The 23,661-nt window shown below is 36.9% G+C and overlaps 1 protein-coding gene across 1 annotated transcript in view; it reads left to right on the top strand.

Moving 5' to 3' along the window:
• The first annotated feature begins 1,218 nt into the window (after positions 1–1,218).
• Positions 1,219–23,661, top strand: part of LOC149800063 (von Willebrand factor D and EGF domain-containing protein-like) — an 84,292-nt gene continuing 61,849 nt past the window's right edge. Inside the window, exons 1-3 of the mRNA XM_089959615.1 lie at positions 1,219–1,376; positions 5,910–6,103; positions 12,778–12,952. Coding sequence (XP_089815741.1) covers positions 1,322–1,376; positions 5,910–6,103; positions 12,778–12,952 — 424 coding nt within the window. The 5' untranslated portion in view covers positions 1,219–1,321. The remainder of the gene's footprint in view (positions 1,377–5,909; positions 6,104–12,777; positions 12,953–23,661) is intronic.

Below are 23,661 nucleotides of genomic sequence, written 5' to 3'. Positions count from 1 at the left end.
GAGTTCGACAAAGTCGGGCACGGTTACTTGAGTTACATGATACAGAAAATAAGATATATCAGTACAAAAAATTTGAAGCTCATCGTTAATATGTTCATATATATGAATGAGATAATGTACAGATAAAGAATATATTTGCTTTACCCAGTAAAAACAGGAACATGCAAGGCAGTGTATCCCATCAAATGTATCTTGTCTTCGTTAATGAGCTCTTGAATACGTACGTTCACGAAACTAACTCAGGTCCATGTTTCTTCATTAAGCCGTGTCTAAGCCCATCTGTTTGATTTTGTTTTCTTTCGTCAATAAGCAGTCATGGATTATTTGCCGAGCATTTATAATTATTAAAATAAACAAATGTTTAGATATAACTATGGGGAAAATAATAGCGTTGTGTTTAACGAATTAATTTAGGTTTTTCGGTGAAAACATAGATCTTGGTTCGTACAATACAACGGCCACTATATGGTTGCCAGACATGGTTTTGTCTCACACTGAAGAGTTTAGTAGCGTCAGAGAGAGATCACAGTATACAGTATACACATGGTATCCCAAGGTACTCCAGAACCAACCTATCGTTAGGTTTGCTTAGCTATGAACACTACTGAAGCATACTAATATATTACCCAGAAAAACTGATTGTTTTTGGTCATAGATCATCATTAGTACTAGTCAACCGTAAATTAGATTAGAGAATTTCAAAAAAACTTGTGGCACGAGTATAAAAATGGCAGCATGCGACCTCCAAGGAGTCCTTGACATTACATACAGCTGTCTTGTGAGGCTTATCTATAATAAGGAAAGACAAGGCTAAATTTTATTTAAAACGTCGAGTCTGTCTGCAGTGATGTGAATTTATAAGTCAGCCTGAATCAAACAAGTATAACACCAATCATTATTTTATATAATCAACTGAAATATTGTGTGACGCAGATTTCACTTAAAAAGAGATCGACTCTTTGACTTAGATGCCACCAAAAGATGATTAGTTTAAAGTAGAGGTCGTTTAAGGGAAACGAAAGGAAGGGACTCAAGAAAACGACGCCGTTTATCGCCATTGACCCGAGTGTCCATTCAGGCCACCGTCATATTTGTAGAAGTGACAAGAACTTACAAAATGCCCATGCTATCGACCCAATTCTATTTACTTTATCTTTCGTACATTTTAAGTCAAGTAGGGATAGTCTAAATATATGTGTGCTTAGACGGACAAGAATGAAACTTTTAGTGGTGTCTTCTTGACCTCAAACAAAGATAAAAGTTTCAGTTCAAGATACATACATTAATTTGGTCGGAAGGAATGAACGTTAGTTAATGTAACATGGCGTTGTTCTCGTTTCTCGTTACCTTCTTCCTTGTAGCCACTTCAATTCAAGGTAAGTTTAGAGCAAATAACAGGCACACATGTGTCCTTAATATATTGTTCACGTCACCTTTATTCTTTCTGTCATTCATCTCCATCAATTGAAGTAACACTGTGACGTTTGTTTTATGTATTGGAAAGATTCCCCATTTTGAATCGGGTTATTCGGCTTTCAAAAATACAATTTAATGAAAATAAAACCGGGAGAAGTATCCACACGATCAAGTTCGTATCTAATTTATCACAGCTGATAATTGTTGCAAACAACTCCCATTGATTCGTCAGAACATTTATTGTTATCCACAAACTTGGACTCTGTTCCTGTCAAAGTAATAATTGATACATATACTGATAATTGGCAAACGGATGTAGAAAGATGTACAATAAAGTAAATATTTGATTGAAAACTATCTTGGCTTTTGAACAAAATGAGACATGGACAGGCAGTTAAGTGAACTTTGTTTGTTCAACCAGAACTAAAAAATAAATTGACAACAGCATCAATAACAATAACAAGAAACCACCTGTAGTCTGTAACACGACTAATACAGTCATGCTGTTGCAAGGTCCGTGGCGATCAATATGATGACCAAAATAGTTCAGTTATTGTTTCCTATATTTTAAAATCAAGTCAAGCAATCAGTCATCCGTCATAGAATACTCTTTTGTTTGATTCCGTTGAATTTATATATTTTGATTAAAATGAAACAACGTATAACATGAAATAAAATGGAAGATAGTAATTGAAGTTAAGGAATAAAAACAACGATGAATACAACATCACGAATTTATGATCAGATATGTAAGAGTGTCTGCGCCATCAACCCCACCACGATTTCCATCTCTTGCAACGTTTATAACGTTGTATGGTCAGCAAAAGCTAAATTAAGTCAGACCTGATCATGCCAACAATAACCCACCATAACTGACATATCAACAAGTGACACATTGTTGATAACGGTCATGATCCAGGTTGGACGCATGTGCCTGTAACTTTTGAAAAAGACTTGCAAATCATTGACGTCATGAAATGATTATCAAGTAATTATCACGTGTTGCCATTAAGATCCTCTCAATTGTCGTAGTTCATGCAAATGTTGTTATTGTGTTGTCTTTACCTCCGTGCTTTGCCATTATTCTACTACACAAAAATCGATCAGGAGAGTCTTATCTACCAAGATAACAACAGGAACGTTACAAGTGCCCCCATTCTCGCTACTATCGTTTCTAACGCCTAAACAAAACAACAGCAACAAATATTACTACAGCTACTACAACCACTACTTAGAACGTATTACTACTAATGCTGCTGCTACCGACACCGCCTCAGTTGTTGCCACTCACGTTCAAGAAGGATTTTGTTCACACTGTATATTCAAGGGCGACACAGATATGGGCGGTTTGGATACATTCTATATGCATATTTCCGCAACACAAAAAAAACAAACAACAACAACAAAAAAAAAAAAAAACAACAGTTTTTGCCGTCGTCACTCTGTTTCTTAGTGCTTTTATCGACGATGACGAAGAACATTTGATCTGCTTAAATTGATTCATGGTCTTGATTACTTAAGGAAGAAATCAAGCCGGTGTAAGGATGCTTTCTTGCAAATTCAAATATTTTTTTGATGCTACCTACTGTAACTATTGTTACATTTGATGGTATTAATAAATTAGAAGTTAACCAATGAAATCCAGGTAATTTAACCATTAAGCACTTGCAAATGGTGCAGTTTAATTAGAACACTTATAATTATTATTACTACATTGGGGACCGATCGTTTAATATTGTGGGTGGAGTGGGGAAAGCGGTTAGGACTATTGAGGAAAACAGAGCAGTAAACTTTGTGTGTAAATTGGTGTGATGTGATGTGTTGTGATGTGATTTCAATTTTTAACGTAGCTTTAACAATTTTTCAGTCGTATCGCTACGACGTCTGCAATGTGTTAGCTTATAGTGATGTCTAGCTCTGAGCACCATATCGCAGACATGTAGCATGATGTCCCACCCAGTCACATTATCCTGACACCAGGCCGACCAGTCCTAACACTAACCTCTTTAATGCTGAACGCCCAGCGAGGCAGCTGTTAGTACCATTTTTGAATGTCTTTGGCATGACTCGGCCGGGGATCGAACCCCTTTGTGTAAATTGGTACCAGTAATACTTGATTGCATCCAGTGTGAGAAGAATCAGTGCGCAGGAAAATCAACTTAGAATTTTTCTCGCTTTCTCGCTCCGTCTCTCTCTCTCTCTCTCTCTCTCTCTCTCTCTCTCTCTCTCTCATTACATTTGGTTGCGTTATGACAATTATTGCACCAGCGATTGACCGATCTGCATTAGGGATTGACCAGTCACCGCTTAATGTAACATTTTTACTATCAAGCATGCAATGTTATCTCGTCACTTTCTAATACATCCTAATGAATAATGATCGTTTACATTGCCTATGATTTTTCTCTTTAAACTCTTGAAGTTTACACGTGTTAGTTTGTTCGCTTGTCCTTCTTTCATAATATTCGTTTCAGATTGCTACGAAAAACAAAATATACTAATTCTGCCCTTTGCTCAAAATCTCAGCTTTTCCAGCTCGTGCCTGAGTTCCAACTAATGCACGCTCTCTCTCTCTCTCTCTCTCTCTCTCTCTCTCTCTCTCTCTATATATATATATATATATATATATATATATATATATATAGTAGAGGTACAGTATATACTCGCTGGTAAGATGACTACAACCACAAAGTGCACAGACCCAGAGTTCTGCCGTCGCACTATGCGCTAGCAGATCTGGATCTGTGCGTTTTGTTAGGGGTATCCAGTTGAATAAATAGCATATATTCTAATCCGCAGGAGCACTGTGATACGGCAGATCAGGATCTTTGTTGTTTGCAATTTTACTTGAGTTATAAGTGAGTAAGAACGGTGCATATTATGTGGTTCGGGACGAAAATGCACAACTAAATGAATGTTCTTTGTTTTGTTTTTTCAAGTTGTTAAACCTTGATGCACTAACACTGTCACATCGTTAGGTTACGATTCCATGGTCCGTAACAATCACTGGTAAACATAAAAACAATAAACTAAATTAAGCAAAACAATTCATGTGTGCGGCATATCGGTTGACGTTACCCACATATAGAGTTTGCCAGGCCGAGATAAGGAAACAAGGAAAGAAAGATGATCACATTTTCTATGGTGTACTTATCGTGCTATGATTCACCGTTTATAGGTCACTAGGTCGTTTAATTTCTAAGACCCCCAAAAAAGGGAAGAACCAAGATAGAAGACACATTTTAGTATTGTACTATTTTGTAATACTCCGATGTCAAGCGTATTATGCTGTTAATCCTCATACATCAATCTTTCATCTGCACTAAAATATTGCATGTGTTCAGTATCACGCCAGGAATGCATAAGATTTCAATCATCAATAAGATAAAAGTATTAATTTTCTAAAACTGGTGAGTATGTTTCAAGAGTGTTTTTAGCCTTCAACAGAAGTCGTGGAGCGATTTTTAGTGGCATCATTCTTACGATAACGCGCTTTGAGATTGATAGATCATCAAATGTCACAACTAACCCAGACTTAGCATATTATCACACTATCCACTCTGTTACTGAAAAAAATAATTGAAATTTTGGTATACATTCGGACAAAGATATATATGTATATATAATTATACACCAGACAGAACGGAAAGTGTTAATCCTGGATTCCTATAGACGAATGCTTGATAATAGTACGCAGAATTAATATTTTAATACAAATAATACTATCATACAGGTTAGAGAATTTTTTAATTCTTACTCTACGGAGATTCGAACCCAGGTCCAAGGGTATATGGTACTCATCGCCTTGCCTGCACACACGAGCCCATATTCCCTCACAACATACATACATACATACATACATGCATACATACATACATACGAATGTTTCACGTTTTCTATTATTGTCGTTTTAGAATATTATGGAAACGTACTGACCTTTAGTCAGAGATGAACTTTTATTTGAACACGGATACTGAGACTCAATATGAAACCGAGAATTAAAGTAATTACCGCGTTATGCCTCACAGCGAGCAAACTTCCGTCGCATAATAAACAAGAATATCAGTGTCTAGACTGGTCAGAAAGAACTATTAGCTTTAATGAATGCCTTTGGCAATTCAACATCTCTTAATTAAAGTACAAGTTGTAAAGGTCATTTATTAGTTCAATATTATTTCAGTAATGACGGATATTGTTTTGAGAATAACTTTTAATGGCAATTATTCACTTTATTTCTTTCTTCGTACATACATATTCCTTTGGAATGTTTGTTATTTATACGCCCCCAAAAATACACGCGGCAAAATCACTTTAATGTACGTGGTCACTTTTGGATGAGGTCAACATAACATTTACATAATGCTTCAGAGTGGCATATCTGTAAAAAAAAATATGTTGTTGTACAAGAAGAAATATTTTCTTCGCTTTTGAAATTATTTCTTTGATTAATTACTATTAGTTTTTAAAAGTGCCTAAACTTCGACGAATTTCAGGAGATGATCCGTGTACCAATTACCAGACAATTCATGAACCGCAACGCAGTGTCTCCTACGTTTCTCAGAACGGCGATCAACTGATCTGCGACCGACTTCTTACACCGGGTTGGTACAGATTTGACATTGGGGAAATGCCGACATCGTGTGTCCAAGTATATCACTGTGGAACCCATATACCTCTGTGGTTACAGGTACAGGCAAATGACTTGCGGGTATCAAATTTAATTAAATTCACTTAGAAGTTTTTAATTTCATCTGGCAATTCATATAAGCCTAGACTAACACTAATACAGGGATATGGATTCAGAGACCATTTTAAAAATGTAATACATTAAAATTCAAAGTCGGTCGTTTTTATACCAGAACTGGACTACTCAAATTTTATAACAAATTATCCGCAGGTGCCTGAAATATAATAATGATATTTTAGATCTGGGCCTCTCCTTTGCAAGTTTTATTTATAGTTGCTAAAATCTTGTATCCCTAATCGAAAACATTTTTGGATCACTCAAATTAAAAACCAACAACACACATAGCAACCCCACCCAATAAACACAACAACTACAACAACAGAACTATCGAGTTTGTTGGCCAAAGCGATTCGTTGGAGATGGACCACCTATATAATACATATTTAATGATAATAACGTTATGATACGCATACTAAATCCTGATAGCAAGATTGTTGAAACAGTAAGATTGGAAGAAGGAATAAATTATGTATTGGATGTGAGAAAGTATAGAAATTTACAGTACGTCTGGTTATCTCTAAATTGACTAGACACGAGTAGAGTCAGAATTTATGTAAAAAGTTTGGTAGCTCAGACTGTAAAGCAGTTATTTTGGGATCCCTATGAAAACAAAAAATAACATAAAACTGAAATCATTGAATGGATTGAAATGTTATATATTTGCTGAAAATAAGCATTTTATTTTCGTTTATATCGTTGATAACGGCTAAGACAAATTATTAAGTATTCTCAGATGTTTTATGACTAACAAACAACAGTATCGTGTCTAAGACATCTCTACTACGATCAAAAGGCTCAGCTTAAAAAATATAAATCCCTCGGACCAAACTAAATGAAACAAAACAAATAAAATACAATACATGTAAAATACAGTTAACTGATAATCTACGTACTCATTAAACAAGCAAACGATACAAATATTTCCCTACAGACGGATCTTTGTTAGTGACGTGCAAGACATGTGACATGGACAGATTGCTAAGATGTAAGCTTAGGAATATATTGAAACTTAATGGAGTTCTGAAGACCAGACTATAAAAGCAAGCAACTAAGGAACAGCTAAAGCAGATTAAAGGTATGGATTAGTCTATTTGGTTATTTGACAAGTTATACTTTTGGAACTTATAAATTCCCAATCGACGAAACGTCCAAATGCAAAATAATATTTACAAAGAGCCATCTTCCAAAATGTGCCGATGAAATACTTAAAAAATTCGGTAAGTAACTTTTAGGTGGTCAGGTAATTTATGGACTTCAGAGGGGAGGATATTGATGGAATGCTTAATAAGAAGGAGTTATCTGAAAACGGCAAACAAGATGACATATACAAAGCTGACAAGAGTTTTAATATTCGAATGTACAGTATGTACCTTTAAAATGGAAAGATATTATGAACTGTTATAAATACCATCACTCACAAAGAAATGACGACTCCAACTACATCGAAAAAAACACACGCCCCCTACCCCAAAATAAAAGGAAAATATAATGCTTACATGCTGGTCTAGGAGATTGGAATAAAGTAAAAGGTAATGAAAATGTTAATGGAATCAAGAACATATTTAAACTTCTGTTAAATAATATTTTACAATGAATTATTTTAACTCATCTATAAACCCGTCGTTTAGGAAGAAGTACTTTAAAACTAGCCAAATTCGGTTGAACAATTTGTATAGTATCCCAATAAGGAAAAAAAAAATAAAAGTAAAATTCATTCACACTGTGCATACCTGCGAGTTTTAATATTCTGTTTTCACAGAATTTTCGTATCATAGTGATTCAAAATAGACCATTGAAATAAATTGTGCAATTATCTTTAAACATGTGACATTTAGAACCAAGAGTAGTTGCAAAATGTTAAAAACGTAAGAGCGACAAATTAATTGAGGAATTATTTTAAAAACAAATCTATACAAAGTACCAGAGATTGACATTTTGTGTATTAAAAAAAAAACAATAATAAGTTGAAATTACAATGGAAGAAATGGATAAATTGGAAAACGATCAATTCAGGATTACATATAAATGTGGAAAGTCAGTATAAAGAGAATCGATGTATTTACGTAAGAAAAACAAGTTTCATTCTTTTAGTTAGCCAAGGGTTGAACTTGATCGTAGAAATTGGACATCAGATCAAGACACTCCCCCTAAACATGTACAAAGCCGTCGAATAAACAGGCAGCTCAGTTTAATATATACAATCGTTTTACTCACCTGAACAAAGTTAACATATCGATTTCCTTGTTTACCAAACTAAAACTCAATTATTCACACTATGACTATTAGACATTTCTTTAACCGCACTATAAAATTGGACAATTGTGATTCTGAGTGTAGACATAATCGACTAAATTTGACAGTGTGGATGGTAGAATCTGGTTAAGGGATTTTCTGTTGGCATCTTTATATGACATTTCTTATTGACTATTTGTGAGATTTCCTATTGTCATTTGGTTATGGGATGACCACTGAAATTGACTCACAATATTATATTAATTTCTTGTTTATTTTCAAACGCAAAAAAACTATCCTTTGATAATATATTAACACTCAAATCAAGTATCATTGAATAGAAATGTTTTATGAAAACATAACTTACTTTCATATGCAACAGACGTAAATTTCACGACAACATGACTGCAGATACCTCAAAACGTAATAAAAAGCAAACACGAAAAAGAAGAAAGAAAGAAGAAAGAAAAAAACGAAACAATAAATGTTTGATTGAAGATGGACCAGAAGAACATAAAACTGGAAATCACAATTTTGCAGTCCATACGTCAGCTATTTGTTTGCAGGTTGTTTTTGAATATTAGTACGGAACATGTATTGTTGAAAGGTCATTGTCAGCTGATGAAGCGGATTATGTGACAGACAAAGATGAATAAACAAGTCGAAGGCACGTCTTTCTACCAGAGAGTAATGGTCAGACATAAATAGATAGGTATTACAATTTTCAATCAAAGTATATCACTTGTGATTTATATTTGATGTGCACAGGTACCAAACATAACAGCAATTACACAATTTCTTTACCAATATCAGATGCAGCTATTTAGTTTTAAGCGAAAAAGTTTACGACGAAAAATTAAAATATTGTCTTAAAATAGCAATACATTAAAAACCTTATTCAAAGTTTGATTGGAATATGTCCAAACGGTGACATTAACTGATTTCCGCATGACATAATGATCAAAATGGCTAGTACTGTCGGATACAACAATTGAATGAGATCGAGTGACTCATTTCAACAGTAATTAAACTTCACCACCAGTACGGAGGTGGGAAAGACCTGTATTCCAAAGGTAGATAAACAATCCGTGATCCTACTGCAATAAATTGAGGGGTGACAAAAATAAAGACAAATTATGTAAGATCTATATATATATAAGAAAGATAGTGAATAAGACGTTTCTGCTGCCAGATCTGCTTAAGCGATATGATACACGAACGTTCAAAAGACTCATCGCCATTTAGAAATTTAGACCATGAAAGGAAGAAGCAGTCATTTAGTTTAATACTCATCCTTCTGGGAGGTAGTAATGTTTACTTTTCAAAACAGTTTATTAACTGTTTTAGATGCTTAGTATACGTCTTTGACTATTATAAATACAAATAGCAAACGTATTACTGCCCAAAACAAGTAAGATGTCATCTGCAGCATTGAGAGAAGCAATTTGTCTAGCACTCCTAAGCAACAAGCTTATGACACAAACAGTCAATACTGATGCTGCTTTCTTTTGGAGAAACGAGAAACAAACTAGGAAACATTTTCAAACATTTGTTTAAATTTTGTATAAATATGATTTGAGAAGGAAGGTTGAAGCAGAAAACCTATTCCACGGTCATAACCACTAAATCCACAATCAGTTACAGCAGCTTGAACCAAATTAGCTCATTGGTAACTTTGATATTGTCATTGCTATGGCGGTGTGTTCCAGGTTTAGTCTTACTTGGAGATAAAACTGATTCATCATTCGTTTTAAGTTTTGCCCCTTTAAGTTCTCAATATTTACAAACGTTTAAATATTTCAAGATAATATTTTTGTTTTCATCTTGCCTTCAAGTCATTTTATTTATTTGTCATATTTCCAAACGTTTCAATATACCAAGATAATATTTTTTCGTCATTTCGCCTTCAAGTCATTTTATTTATTTGTCATGATGTTCGAGTTCTATTTCAGAGGCGTCGACTTCAACTGCTTTTCTATCATGTCGGCCTTTCTTCTTGTGGAGCAAACATAAAATATCAGATAATTTAATATTCCTTACATCCAGCTTACTGTATGGAGAGACAACTTACTTCAAGTTTTGTCTAATGACCATACTGTATAATTCAAATCCGTATTTAGTTGTCTTAATCCACCCAATATTTTGTTTGTATCATGCATAACCTATTACAGCAATGTTTTATTTTTTATTACGTTGTATTGGTTGCCTTTTTATGATAATAAGTTCAAGCTGATGTCAAGTTTACGTTTATTTATGTGTCTTGAAGTGTATTTAATCAATTCTGAATTTAATTCGTTATGGTAGAAATTTAAACAGCATGTTACGTTCTTTGTATCTAGATCTATCACAGAAATCACTAATAACTTGTATGTTCTCTATATTCTCATTATTTAGTCCTTTCATTAAAACACTTTCTCCGAATATTTCTCTTTTGGTCTAAATGCCACATGCTTTGTACCACTATTAAGAGAGATTCTAATATAATTTTCCCATCTGTTTCCTCCTACACAGATTTTCGTGTTGTTCAAGCAAACTACACTGTTTATCATGTAAGGATAATAGTTTTGGTCATGTACGGAATAAATGGAAATATAAGCGTAGCTTTTGTTTTCCTATAGGAAGTGAAAAATTATGTAGCCATAGGCAGAACAATTAACAATGACTTTCACTTTAACAATACTATTTAATTGCAACATAGTGGTTGTACATTATTCGTGTCTTTTGATATTAAGGTTAAAAGAGACGCTGATAATGCATTGGCAAAAATCTGGGTAAAATGTTTGTGAAACCAATTATCATATCATTCACAAGTGATGATTTTCCAAGCTAACTGACTTCACTATTTTGAAAACATGCCAACATTGCGGTTACCATTTTCGGTTAGAAAGAAAATGATAGAAAAAGTATCTTAGGTGAAAAATTGAGAAATCTGAGAGTATGCGGTAGAAATGTACAAAATGTTGGGGCTGAAACTGTACAGCTTGTAGTGTTTGGAAAGAAGTTTAGAATACCCCATGGCGTCCAACAAGTAGCGGATCATTGTCTGCTATAACCACATGATTTTCCTCAGGATTTGAGACTTAACATTACAATTGCAAAAGTAACAGAGGTGATAAAAGGTATAAACCCAGACTATGAACTATAAAGCGTTTGTCTCCAGGACGACATATTCCTTTTTAATCAGTTGAGCAATCGGCTAATGATAATTACACAAATGAAATTGCTTTCTTTATACAACTAATTAATTGTGGAGGAGCTCATCGACATGGCATTCAATAGCACTTCGATATCTCATTCAGTTTATTGAGCCTCACACTTTATTATCGGGGCCACGAGTGGCCGATTGGTCTAGAGTGCTCACCGTTACGGATCATTGCCATCTCACCTCTGCGTGGGTTCGAGTCTCGAGTTCGACCAATGTGGATATGTGAGAAATCATACTGGTTTTGTGGGTCGGTGTTTTTTTCCGGGATTTTCTTGGGTTCTTCCTGCACCTTTTATACTGGCCGCCATGTATAGCCTATCTTGTGCTGAAAAATGGCATTAAACCCTACACCAACAGCAACTTAATTAGCCTAGGTTAATATGCGAATCAGTGTCGTATGCGGCGAAGAAAAGCCTAGAAAGTTTAACTCAACAGTATCAAAACATATCGGTGAATATTGCAGGTCTGTTTGACATTGTTTATTTCCTTATTTAATTCTTGACTGTGAATTACGACGACGAAAAACAGAAATGAACAAAACTAAGGAGGTTAGCTTTTAGTGATAAACAGATTAAAATGTCTGTATAGCCAGTCACGCAAAAAAAAAGTATGTCAGAGATTTTAAAGTAATTAACTTTCTTGGTCGTTAAATAACATCACGATTGGCAAGAATTTGCTTGCCTTGAACTTAAATAACAGTACATAACTTATTTACAAATTACAAAACAAGACATGATGTAGGTACACCTAGATTAGTATTCTCTCTTTCTCGATCGATCACCGTTGGCTTAGAGTTTAGAGCGTCCACCTCTGATGTGGGAGGTAGCGGGTTCGAACAACGGCCGAGTCATATCAAAGACTTTTAAAAACTACTAACAGACGCCTCTCTAGGCGCTCAGTGTTGAGGCTAGTGTTAGGACTGGTCGGCCTGGTGTCAGGATAAAGTGATTGGATTGGACATCATGCTACATGTCTGCGGCATGATGCCCCAGTGCTGGACATCACTATAATTGCCACACCGCAGACATCATAGCGATATGACTGAAAAATTGTTAAAGCTACGTTAAAAATCCAAATCACACACAAGTTTCTGCTTGTCTTGGTAGTGGTATTGTAACATTTAGCCATACATCAAATAGCGTGAGTGATGTTTTTCATGTTGGTTTTGTCCATATAGGGTTCATTCCCTACCAAGGCTGAGGGGATCGTCACTAGACGCATTTGTGGAGATATGAGTCGTGACGACAATGACTGCTGCGACTACTACAAAGACATCCAAGTCAAGAATTGTGGGGACTTCCTGGCGTATGAGCTATTTTCGGTTCCGGGATGTTCCTTGGGCTTCTGCGCCGGTAGGCATTCACTAAAATATTATTTTTATTTTAGCCCGAACAAAACAATACTACAAGAGAACTGTTCTGAAATATGTATGTATGTATGTATGTATGTATGTATGTATGTATGTATGTATGTACGTACATGTATGTATGTATGTACGTACGTACGTACGTACGTATGTATGTATGTTGTTGTGGGGTTTAACGCCATTTTCCAGCACACGATAGGCTATGCATGGCGGCCAGTATTATTGGTGGAGGAAGAACCCGGAAAACCCACGAGAAGCTACTGGTAAGCTTTCTCACATAATCACACTGGACAAATCCTAGACTCGAACCCACACAGACAGTGGTGAGATGGCAATGATCTGTAACGGAGAGTGCTTTTAACCACTCGGTCCATTCGGGGCCCCAAGTATGTATGTATGTATGTATGTATGTATGTATGTATGTATGTATGTATGTATGTATGTATATATGTATGTATGTATGTATTGACAGTATGAAACTTGTTGAAGGATTATTAATTTTCATACCTCGATAACATATTCAACAAGTTCGATAAATTTAATTTAAAATTAGCGCAAATTTAAGATTCCATTTATCCTTGAAAAGAGGAAGACAAAAATGCCCCCATTTTCTTCCAGTAAAACTGCAAACAATAGAGCATACTACAATTTTCCATGACGTCATCTTGGTTGTTTACGTGTATAATATTAAAAGATTTCCGTTTATTAACTTAAACAGCACATGGATCACGTGATAAATTAGGAAAGACATTGATGAAACAGCCACCCACCTTTTCCAATACAGAAATATACTGATGACAAATTCAGTATATGGATAAATAGATCATTTCCAATCTTTAGGATGCTTTTGTTGTCGATTTAGATTTGCACAAAAATGTTTAAAAATTATATTAATAAATATTAGATGTTGTTTTGTATATCCGCTGGAAAAAGCGCAGATATTAGCTTCATCTCTGTGTTCAACAAATCCAGGTAATCATGAGTATTATGCATGTAATGTGTTTTGTCTCTTTTTGCATTCCTTTGTAATTACAAAAACATCTTCCACTCTTGAAGCGGCTTTCAAGCTCACCAACTATAAGCAGCAGGGAAGTTCTACAGACCAGACTGTACAGACAAAATAAACCTTCCTACGCAAACTTTCTCCGTAGAAGTCTCAGATTTCAAAAATAAGCCTTCCTACGAGAATTAATTTGCGTAAATTCACTCCCGACTGCAATTTTTTGTGTACAAATTCAATGATTTCAGACAATGATTTTAGGGGGGGGGGGGTAGGAGAAATTTATTCCATCGATGAAGTTTGCGAAGTTTGGGTGCTAATTTATGAATAAATTTGATCAAGACCGATTCGATATCTACTACGCGGATCATGAAGATTAATCGTGGCGTTGCCTGTGCGTGGCTGAAGAAAATTTTAAATTTGTTTATGTCCATATCGCCGTTGCACCAAGTCTGATGAATATTTCTCAGCGTGTGAGTATCGACGCCATTGAACACCGACAAAATGTTACAATTGTCCCTAATTACCTTTGGAATTTGCGTATATCGCTGCGTCACGTAAATCACATCGGTGTTCTTGTGTCGGCCACGCGAGAATATCCTAGCCGGATTAGTTTGCTTATCCAGCATAACATCATCGAAAACAACAAGATTATTAACATCGCCATCTAAATTTTCCACGGATGGGGTTTCATTGATGTCTGTGATGAATTCTATCGTGCCTTCGTCGGTATTGTCGCTAAATTCTTTTAGCACTTGATAACAACGCTGATCATCAACGGACGGTGCAACCAAATACAATTTGTCCCATTTTAGCCATCGCATTATCAAATTTAGCAACAACTGAGTCTTTCCAGAACCGGACGGGCCAATGATTATCATCCTTATCGAATTCGGTAATACCGCGTTGTGTTTCGCTTGCTCGCGTTTCTTCGTGGCGGAAAAATCAATTACATTCATGTTACTAGAATATTATGGATCTATATTGTGTTAAGTGTCGCACTCGCACAGCTACGATAAATCCAACCGAAATCGTCACACGCAATAACAGGAACGCAATTGCAGGAGAATGCGAAGTTTGTAAGACACGCAAGTTCAGATTTGTAAAAAAAAAAAATAGAAGAACCGGAGGAGACATTACCGCCTCCATGAAAAATCTACCCGGGTTGCCTTGGGCGAAATATCCCGGAGAAAAGCATCTGCCAGGATACAATTACTGCGGACCCGGCACAAGGCTCGACATAAGACTCAACGATAATAATCAACCAAATCCCGGCGAAGATCCAGTAAACGCCATCGATAACGCGTGTTACTATCATGATCTTGCGTATCGCAGCGGGGATTTACAACAAAGACATCTCGCTGATATTAGGCTAATTCACGCACTAAACGCGATTCCTGACAAAAGTTTCAAAGAAAAATTGGCAACTTGGTTGATAAAAGGCGCGATGAAAGGTAAATTAGTACTCGGCGCTGGTAAATAATAATGGAGCAAATATATTATTCTCCGCGAGGTTTTTGGCGAGGAAAATCAGCAATAGCCAAACTCGCCAAGGCAGCAAAAGTAAAACAGTCCGTTGCTGAATCGTGGCTATCGAAACAGGCGGTCTGGCAAATTTATCTTCCTCCGCCTAAGAAAATACCATATGCGAGTTTCTCTGTCAGTATCCCTAATGAAGTTCATCAGGCTGATCTTATGTTTCTTCCTTACGATACCGTCGACGGAGTCACATATAAATACGTGTTAACGGTTGTTGATATTGCTAGCAGATACAAGGAAGCGGAACCGTTATCGAATAAAACAGCAACAGAGATTGCTAAGGCGTTTGAGAAAATTTACTCGCGATCTCCGCTGACCTGGCCGAAGCTTCTCCAGGTTGATCCAGGTCGAGAATTTCTTGGCGCGGTTACTTCACTGATGAAAAAGAATAATGTTAAAATCCGTCGCGGTATTGTAGGTGTTCATCACAATCAAGCTATCGTTGAGAGATTCAATAAAACTCTCGCGGAAAGATTATTCGGATACCAGTACGCGCGTGAATTTATTCAAGATAATCGATCTCATGATTGGGTAACAAGATTACCTCACGTGATTAACGCACTAAATAACGAGACAACGAGAACAATAGCAATGAAACCTGCAATTGCAATTACAAAACCAAATATACCCCTAAAGCGAGATTCCACAATTCCGCCTGTGCTAGGTAGCGTCACGGTCAGGTATTTATATAAAGAAGGCGAGGCCGAAGGAGGAAGAAAAAGAGCAACTGATCCAAATTGGAGCGTTACAACACACAAAATATCAGCCGTAACAAGATCATCGGGAAGACCAGCAATTTATTTCCTAGATTCACTAGCGCCACAACGCGGATTTACCAAGGAGGAATTACAAATAATACCGAAAGATACTCAACTACCGCCGGCGTCATTAATGTGAAACCGAATTCTACCTAACTGAGATAATTTTCTTACTCTCGACACGGCTAAATAAACTAAATTTGACCAGGAAATTCTATCATCGACAATCCAAACTTGGCCATCCACGGTTAATCCCTGCGATGAATGTATCGTTGTTGCATATCCAAGTTTCCATGGCGATCTTTCTGCGTTTATCGCGTCATTAACAAGATTAATATCAACAAGAATAATATCGTTCAGTACCAAGATCTTTTCCTCTCCGCAGGGTAAAGTAACACTGATATTTTGTTTTCTGGTATCAGCGGGCCTGTAACACAACGGCACCTGTAATGTTGGAAATTTCTCGCAATGCAGTTTGAATAACATTTCCTGAATAGTATCGCGAACAATTTTTCTGCTAGCAACAATCAAATGATCGGGACGCCACAAATTTAGAAAAATATCCATCGGAGTCTCGTCGATTATTTTTCTCATCACATCGCATTGAATTTTATTCGGTTGTAATCGAATTATTTTTTTGAATTCGGTCAGTAAAATATCATCGGATCTATAATCGGCGTCGATTTCCTCATAATAGTCAACGAAATTCCTGAGCCATTCGTGAGGAGATTCACCATCAATCGGATCAGGCTGGCCATGATCTCCGCACATTATCACGGCGGTATTTTTTCCCTCCAGCCAGATCAGGAACGATTTTAATACAACTAAATTTACTGTGCAAATTTCATCAAATATTATAATTTTGTTGATATATTTATTTCCCATGCGAGCCGAATCCCATAATCCACCGCTGTATTTGAAATAACTGTGATAAGTACCAGAATCAACGCCGCGTTGCCTTATTTCTCGCGCTAATCTGTGAGTTGGAGTCAAGACTATCATATCAGATTTCGCAAATAAATTTATCGCTCGTGTTGTTTTACCACTACCACCAGGACCATTCATGTAAACGAATTTGTTACGTGAAATCGGGTCAAATGCGGATGCAGCCGTCGATATTTTCTCGCATTTATCTCGATGAAATTTATCGCAATCTTCGACATCGGCGTCCTCACAGTAATCTAGGATATCTTCGTTTTTTATCCTCCAAGTGCCCCAAGAACCATCAGCGATTAAATTATCCAGCCTATACTGATATTTCTTATCGAGATAAAACGAATCCGTTGCGACCCTTACCGCGATATCAGAAAATTTATTTATCATCGACAGTAAATTTATGCTCACATAAGCGAGCATCGATGATCTCAAATGCGTATACTGCGCTGATTCTCCGTCAAGGTAACTAATTACGGTACCTAACTTTACTCCGTCAATGATAATATTCTCTCTGTTGCAGAATATCCCTCGCGATACCGTATCGGCTATAATAAAGTCCATCTCAGCATCGTTGATAAACAACCTAGCGTGTCGGTGTTTATGATCAACGGATCCTCCTTGAGTAAATTTGCCAATTATTTTTCTTCCGATATCTTTCGCGTTTTCACAATCCGTCGGCAACCACACTTCAGTTTGTTTCCTGTATGATATAATCGCCTCACTCACCGTCAACGATACTAACATTGATGAATCCAGCATATTCCTCAACAACACTATAGGGACCCAACGACGCTGCGATAAATGCCGACCAAACCAAATATAACAAATTTTATGTAAATTTTCAGCAAACTCGAATGAAGTAACATAAGCGAATCCGGTCATAACAAAATCAGGCAACGGTCCGTTAATTGCAACTCTCGTCATCTCGCTGGTGGGATGGCCAAATTTAGCAAAATAATCCGCACAATCACCATATCCAAGGAAACTTCCAGGATAACACGCGCTCATATCAACGGAGATCATATCTTCGAAATAATATTTGGTATTCCACAATCCGCCATGGCCGTATTCGATACAACTAAGTTGAATATCAGCGAGAAATTCGTTCCTTGTAGGTTTCCACGAATTTCTTTCTCTGGCAGCGTGAGCAGCAACAGATGGAACAGTAAAACAATTTGTCAGTAATTGATCAGGATTTGACGAATATTTCACCGCGATATTTTTCATAGATTCATGTAATTTTTCATCACGGTAAATATCCCCTCGAGGCAAGATAAACTGATCATACCTTTCTTCGCTCGAGAATAACCAAACCGATATCGGATCAGATGCGGCTAATATTTTGATATATCGAAACATGGCATCGGAATTGTCTTTTGCGTCTTCCACGGGATAAAATTTAACAGCGCGATCTCGCGGGAATATCATTACCGACTGCGACCACGCATGTGAATTATGATCAACAATCTCGATGGAACTCCTCGAGATCTATACGGCGACGAATATAATATTTCTCCCGATAGCGTTTTCACGGTAATAGGAAATTTAAGTTTCTTGCTCAACACAGCAACATCGTCAATCGATGCGCCATCAACAACTGTCTTCGCCCACGCGTTAATTTTATTCAACCTCAACTGAGTCAATCCAGATCCACGACGGGCGTTTTTCATGTGCTCGATAACGCGCTCGGCAACGCAATTTATCATCGGTGATTCTTTCATCGCAGGTAGATTTTTCATGTCGGGATTATTATTTAGCCGATAAATTCCATAAACAACAGCGCTAGATGGATATGCCCTGGTATAATAAGGACCGTCAATTCCCAATAATAATCCTGGCTTCGAATTTTTATCAAGAACGACGTTTTTCTTACCGCCACGTATTGGATCTCGTTTATCGCGAATAATCCAAGTGTCGTCAGGCATTTGTGCAATAAATTTTATTCCAAAGATAAATCGCTCCTCGGAATGCGAGTTTTTTATATGCTCGATTATCTTCTTGGCCCGTTCCAGATTCATCGTAGCATCAACAGCGTTAGTTTTCCATGTCGACCAAACATGAATCCCCCCATCATCGAAAAATTCTTTTTTGGCGCGATCGACCTCAGGAATGATATATTCTGCCTCATCAAGATCAAATGTATCCATTATTATATTTTAGACAAATATTTAAATTATAATATGCAGTGCAAATGGATACCAATCGGATCAACAAAATCATGCGACAAATCCTGCAGAGGCGATTATTGTGGCGCTCATATATATGCAATTCGACGAGGCAGTAAAGGACCACAACGGTGTTTAGTTTGCCAAGTTGGCACGCGAGGAAAGACTCGATTGTGTTTATCCTGTGGAGGGAAAAATTATCGGGAATTGCTCAGATATTACAAAAAGAAATCTTCCTCGGTGATAACATGCGAAGAGGATTACATTAATCGATTCAAGGCAAATTATGATTTAGACAGATAAATATTATATAATGGAAATGAAATCGACGATTCCTGCAATGAAAATCACGCACGAGTATAAATCTCATCCAATCATTGAGGGGTACGAAGCATCATCGGATGGTACCGTCAGACATATCAGAACGAGGAAAAATGTTGGTAGGGTTAATAAATTTGGATATCTCATGTTCACAGTCGGTGAGAATAAAAAAAGAAGAAAAACAAATTATTATAATCACAGATTCGTATTCGAGTGCTATCACGGACCTATCAAGATAGGCCTTGTTATCGACCACATTGACGGAAATAAACTTAACAACAAAATATATAATCTCCGAGCAGTAACTCAGAGTGAAAATTGCATATCCGGCAATACCGGTAAATATCCGAAGTATGCCAGGGCGGTCAAATCAATAAATAAAGAGACAAATGAGGAAATTGTATTCACGTCGATGAACGCCGCTGCAAAATATTTTAGTATTAATTCACGCTCGGTGCGACGAGTGGCAGAAGGAATAACTAGCGCAGCATTTTCCTACAAATTTGACGAGTGGATTGAGTTTTATTATATTCCGATAATATCTGATTCGGAGAGCGACGAAGAATAATTGAATATTACAGAATTAATATAACATGGACGAACAAACCATAAATAACATTATCGAAGCCATCGATGATCTGAGAAAGAAAAAAATAAATCTTCCCTCGGAGTTGGACGCGAATAAAATCCGATCCGAATTCGAGACGATTGTTCAGGGAAAACTCGAATATAAATACACGCTGCCGTCAGAGTACAAATTAATAAAAAAGATCCAAATTGCCATGTATCAATCACTTGCGACAGTCAGCGATGATCGCGTAGAGGATTTTGTTAAATTATCGACGCTGGTAGAAAAAGCTAGATTGATTTTATCAGAAGCATACGAGTCAAAAAAAATTACAAGTTCACGCATCAGACAGTTGAAAAAACTTGTCGATGAGAGCAAGGCCAAGGAAATCACAGACTCTTGAATTTTCCTGAATATTTCCGCAAACAACAAAAAAAACAAAAATTAAAAAAATATATTAATTTTAAAAAATTCCCTGGATTTTATTTATTTTTTTTGGCCTGTTTTCCCTGGCGGACGGATTTACGATTTCACCAGCAGATTGATACTAACAGTTTCCCCGCGTATATCAAGCAAATTTCCTTTCTGATCCGTCAGTTTGAAATTTATCCTCGACAATAATCGATTGTGACATCGCAGATAAAACGGATTCACCGGCTCCTTTATTATCAAATAACCCGGAGAGGCGCTAGGTGAAAACGAATACAAGATAAATCCCTGTTGCGCCTGATTTGACTCTGACGAATCAACATTGTAGCTGCCCTCGACAACATCCGCGTGAAGATAAATCGCGATAACTTCCGTTATATTAACGATACCTGGCGAGATATGCCGCCCCTGCCCGGCGGGATCATTATCGTGTCTGAGAATCGATTCTGATTGTATTTTTTTAGTCCACGCGGCATGTAACTTCGGAAATAAATCATCGATGGTATCAGTAACAGATTTTCTCATTTTATCAACATCATAATCGGGGAATTTGAAATTTGGTAGCGTTTCCTCGGTTAATTCAAATACTCTCATAAATTTTTGTTTTTCTCCTGAATTTTTGATCAACTCGAATTTGCTAATAGGAAGAACATAATCGGCAATTGATATATCGTCGATTATCGCCCGAATGAACACGTCGTGATAATATTCAACATCATTCGCGAGTTGATTTAAAATCTTCACGCGTTTGATAATTTCGCTACATGAGCCTGATTTATTTAGGATGCATTCATGAAATGATCCCCGCAATAAATTTAATTGTATTGTATGTTCTTGAATAAATTCGTCGAGGGTTCTTCTTACCAAGATACCGTCTATGGGGGCTATTATCATGTTAATGTTGGTAGCGTCGAAGATTTCCACACCGGGGGGAATTTTAGGAAGAGGCAACCACGAGAGAATTCTTTCGTTAATAAAAGTAAAAGCGAATATTACCAGGTTAAATTTGTGGTTATTCATGAGGTTGATGGCGCTATCGATCAGAGGCTTGTGTTTGATATCTCCGTACCATCCTTCGTCGGTGGTAAAATTTTCTTTTTTTGGTTCCGGTAGTTCTGGAGGAGCTTCCTCGTACCAACCTGGAATAATAAAATCTGATTTTTTTGGTTTTGCTAGAGGTGCGATTTCAGGCCAACCTAATATGGTCCTAATCGATGATTGGTAAATATCTACCATGTACGGCGATTTCACCTCTATCATCGATGACAGTGTTGGTTCATGCGCAGATATTTTTATTCCCGGAGTAGCATCGCCGGTTATATTTGATATTCTGGTGGTAAATTCCTTATCCAGCTGATCAATTTCGTAACTGCCTGTTGGTATGCCAACGGCGATCCAATCAGGTGTTCCATCGGGTTTGTTTTTGTTGGCAAAAACAAGTGAATTGTTTGATAATAATCTGCCAAATGATTTCGATCTAACATTAGGCCAGCTATTGTAGACACGCAATTGTGTTAACGCAATTTCTTTGACGCTGATTGGTGTTGGAAAATTGATGCTAAATTCTGGCTTAGTTGAGCTTAACGATATTAACGTTGTTGTCGGCGGTGTCGTGTTTGTCACGATCTGGGCTAGTTCGGACATTATTAATATTCATTTGTTCAATCTCCGAGTAAATACTTATCATTGCCGAAAATTCTAGATCGGAGATAACACCATCGTTGAGACTTTCAGAAAGTAATGATGATAATCTCGAATACGCGTCGTTGACCTGGGATAATTTATTCTTGTACAATGATAACTTTTCACTCGTGCACGAGGAGATTTTTTTCGCTACGATATTGAGAACACCAGCGATTGTCGTTGTTGACGAGATTATTATCGTTACTACGATCGGCGCGATTGTTGTTACCGCGGATAAAATTATTCCAGCACCGGCGACTACCGCAGATACCGCGTACACGGCAATATCAATGGTAACTAATCTACGCTGGTATTTTTTTATTTTTGTTTGATATTCGTCGAGGAGTTTTTTTAGCGAATCCTGCCATGATCGCGCCTGATTGTAACGGTAGTCAGATGCGGTCATTTATTAAATTATTTACCTGACTAATTCCTTGGTAAAGTCGGTTTTCCATTGTTAATTGGTTGGGGGTTCTCTATCTCGGCAACTACGACCGGCTCGGATTTCTCTTTCTCGGCAACTGCAACCGGCTCGGGTTGACCAATTACGGACCAACCAGATAAATATTCGAAAATTACAAAATAATACACTGGTCCCATGGTGGTTCTGTCTTGTGGTTCTAGTGTGAAATTTGCGATGTTATTTTCATCTATGGAAATAACGAAAAATCCAGGATAGTATTCATAAATTTCATGATTATCGGCCGTCACGTTAAATTTTATTAACTTCGAAATAATATATACTCGATATACACCCTGAATTGGCGCGGTAAAGTTAAAAGAATCATTATCGGGTGTCCAGGTAAGATTTTGTGTCCTCAGCACAAATGATACATGGCAGGAAAGATCTTTTGATTCTACCTGATCTGGTATCGAAATACGCGCTAATTTTATAAGATTCAACGGTGTTATTGCTACGCCGATTGCGTCGGCGTGTAATGTTACGTCGAGAATTTTCTCGTTGATTTTTTGAATTTCTTCGTCGTACACTGATGTATCGACTTTTTTATTCGCTAATTCTCGTACCACGTTAATTTCATCGTTAATTTTAGTAACATCTTCGCTGATTTTTTTTTGTTTTCTCGTGGAGATCATCGTGTGATGTTTTATCGACTTTTTCGTTTACGATTTGGCGTACCGCGTTAATATCATCGTTGATGGATTTTGTTTTCTCGTCGTGTGATGTTTTATCGATTTTTTCGTTTACGATTTGGCGTACCGCGTTAATATCATCGTTAATTTTAGTAATATCCTCGTCGATTTTTCTTGTTTTCTCGCTGAGATCGTTATGTGATG

The sequence above is a fragment of the Sinohyriopsis cumingii genome, chromosome 5 (genome assembly GCF_028554795.1).
Source record: "Sinohyriopsis cumingii isolate HCF-2022 chromosome 5, ASM2855479v2, whole genome shotgun sequence".
In the NCBI taxonomy this organism is placed as follows: domain Eukaryota; kingdom Metazoa; phylum Mollusca; class Bivalvia; order Unionida; family Unionidae; genus Sinohyriopsis; species Sinohyriopsis cumingii.
Note: the sequence above shows the minus strand (reverse complement) of the source record. Positions and strands in the feature narration are given on the sequence as shown.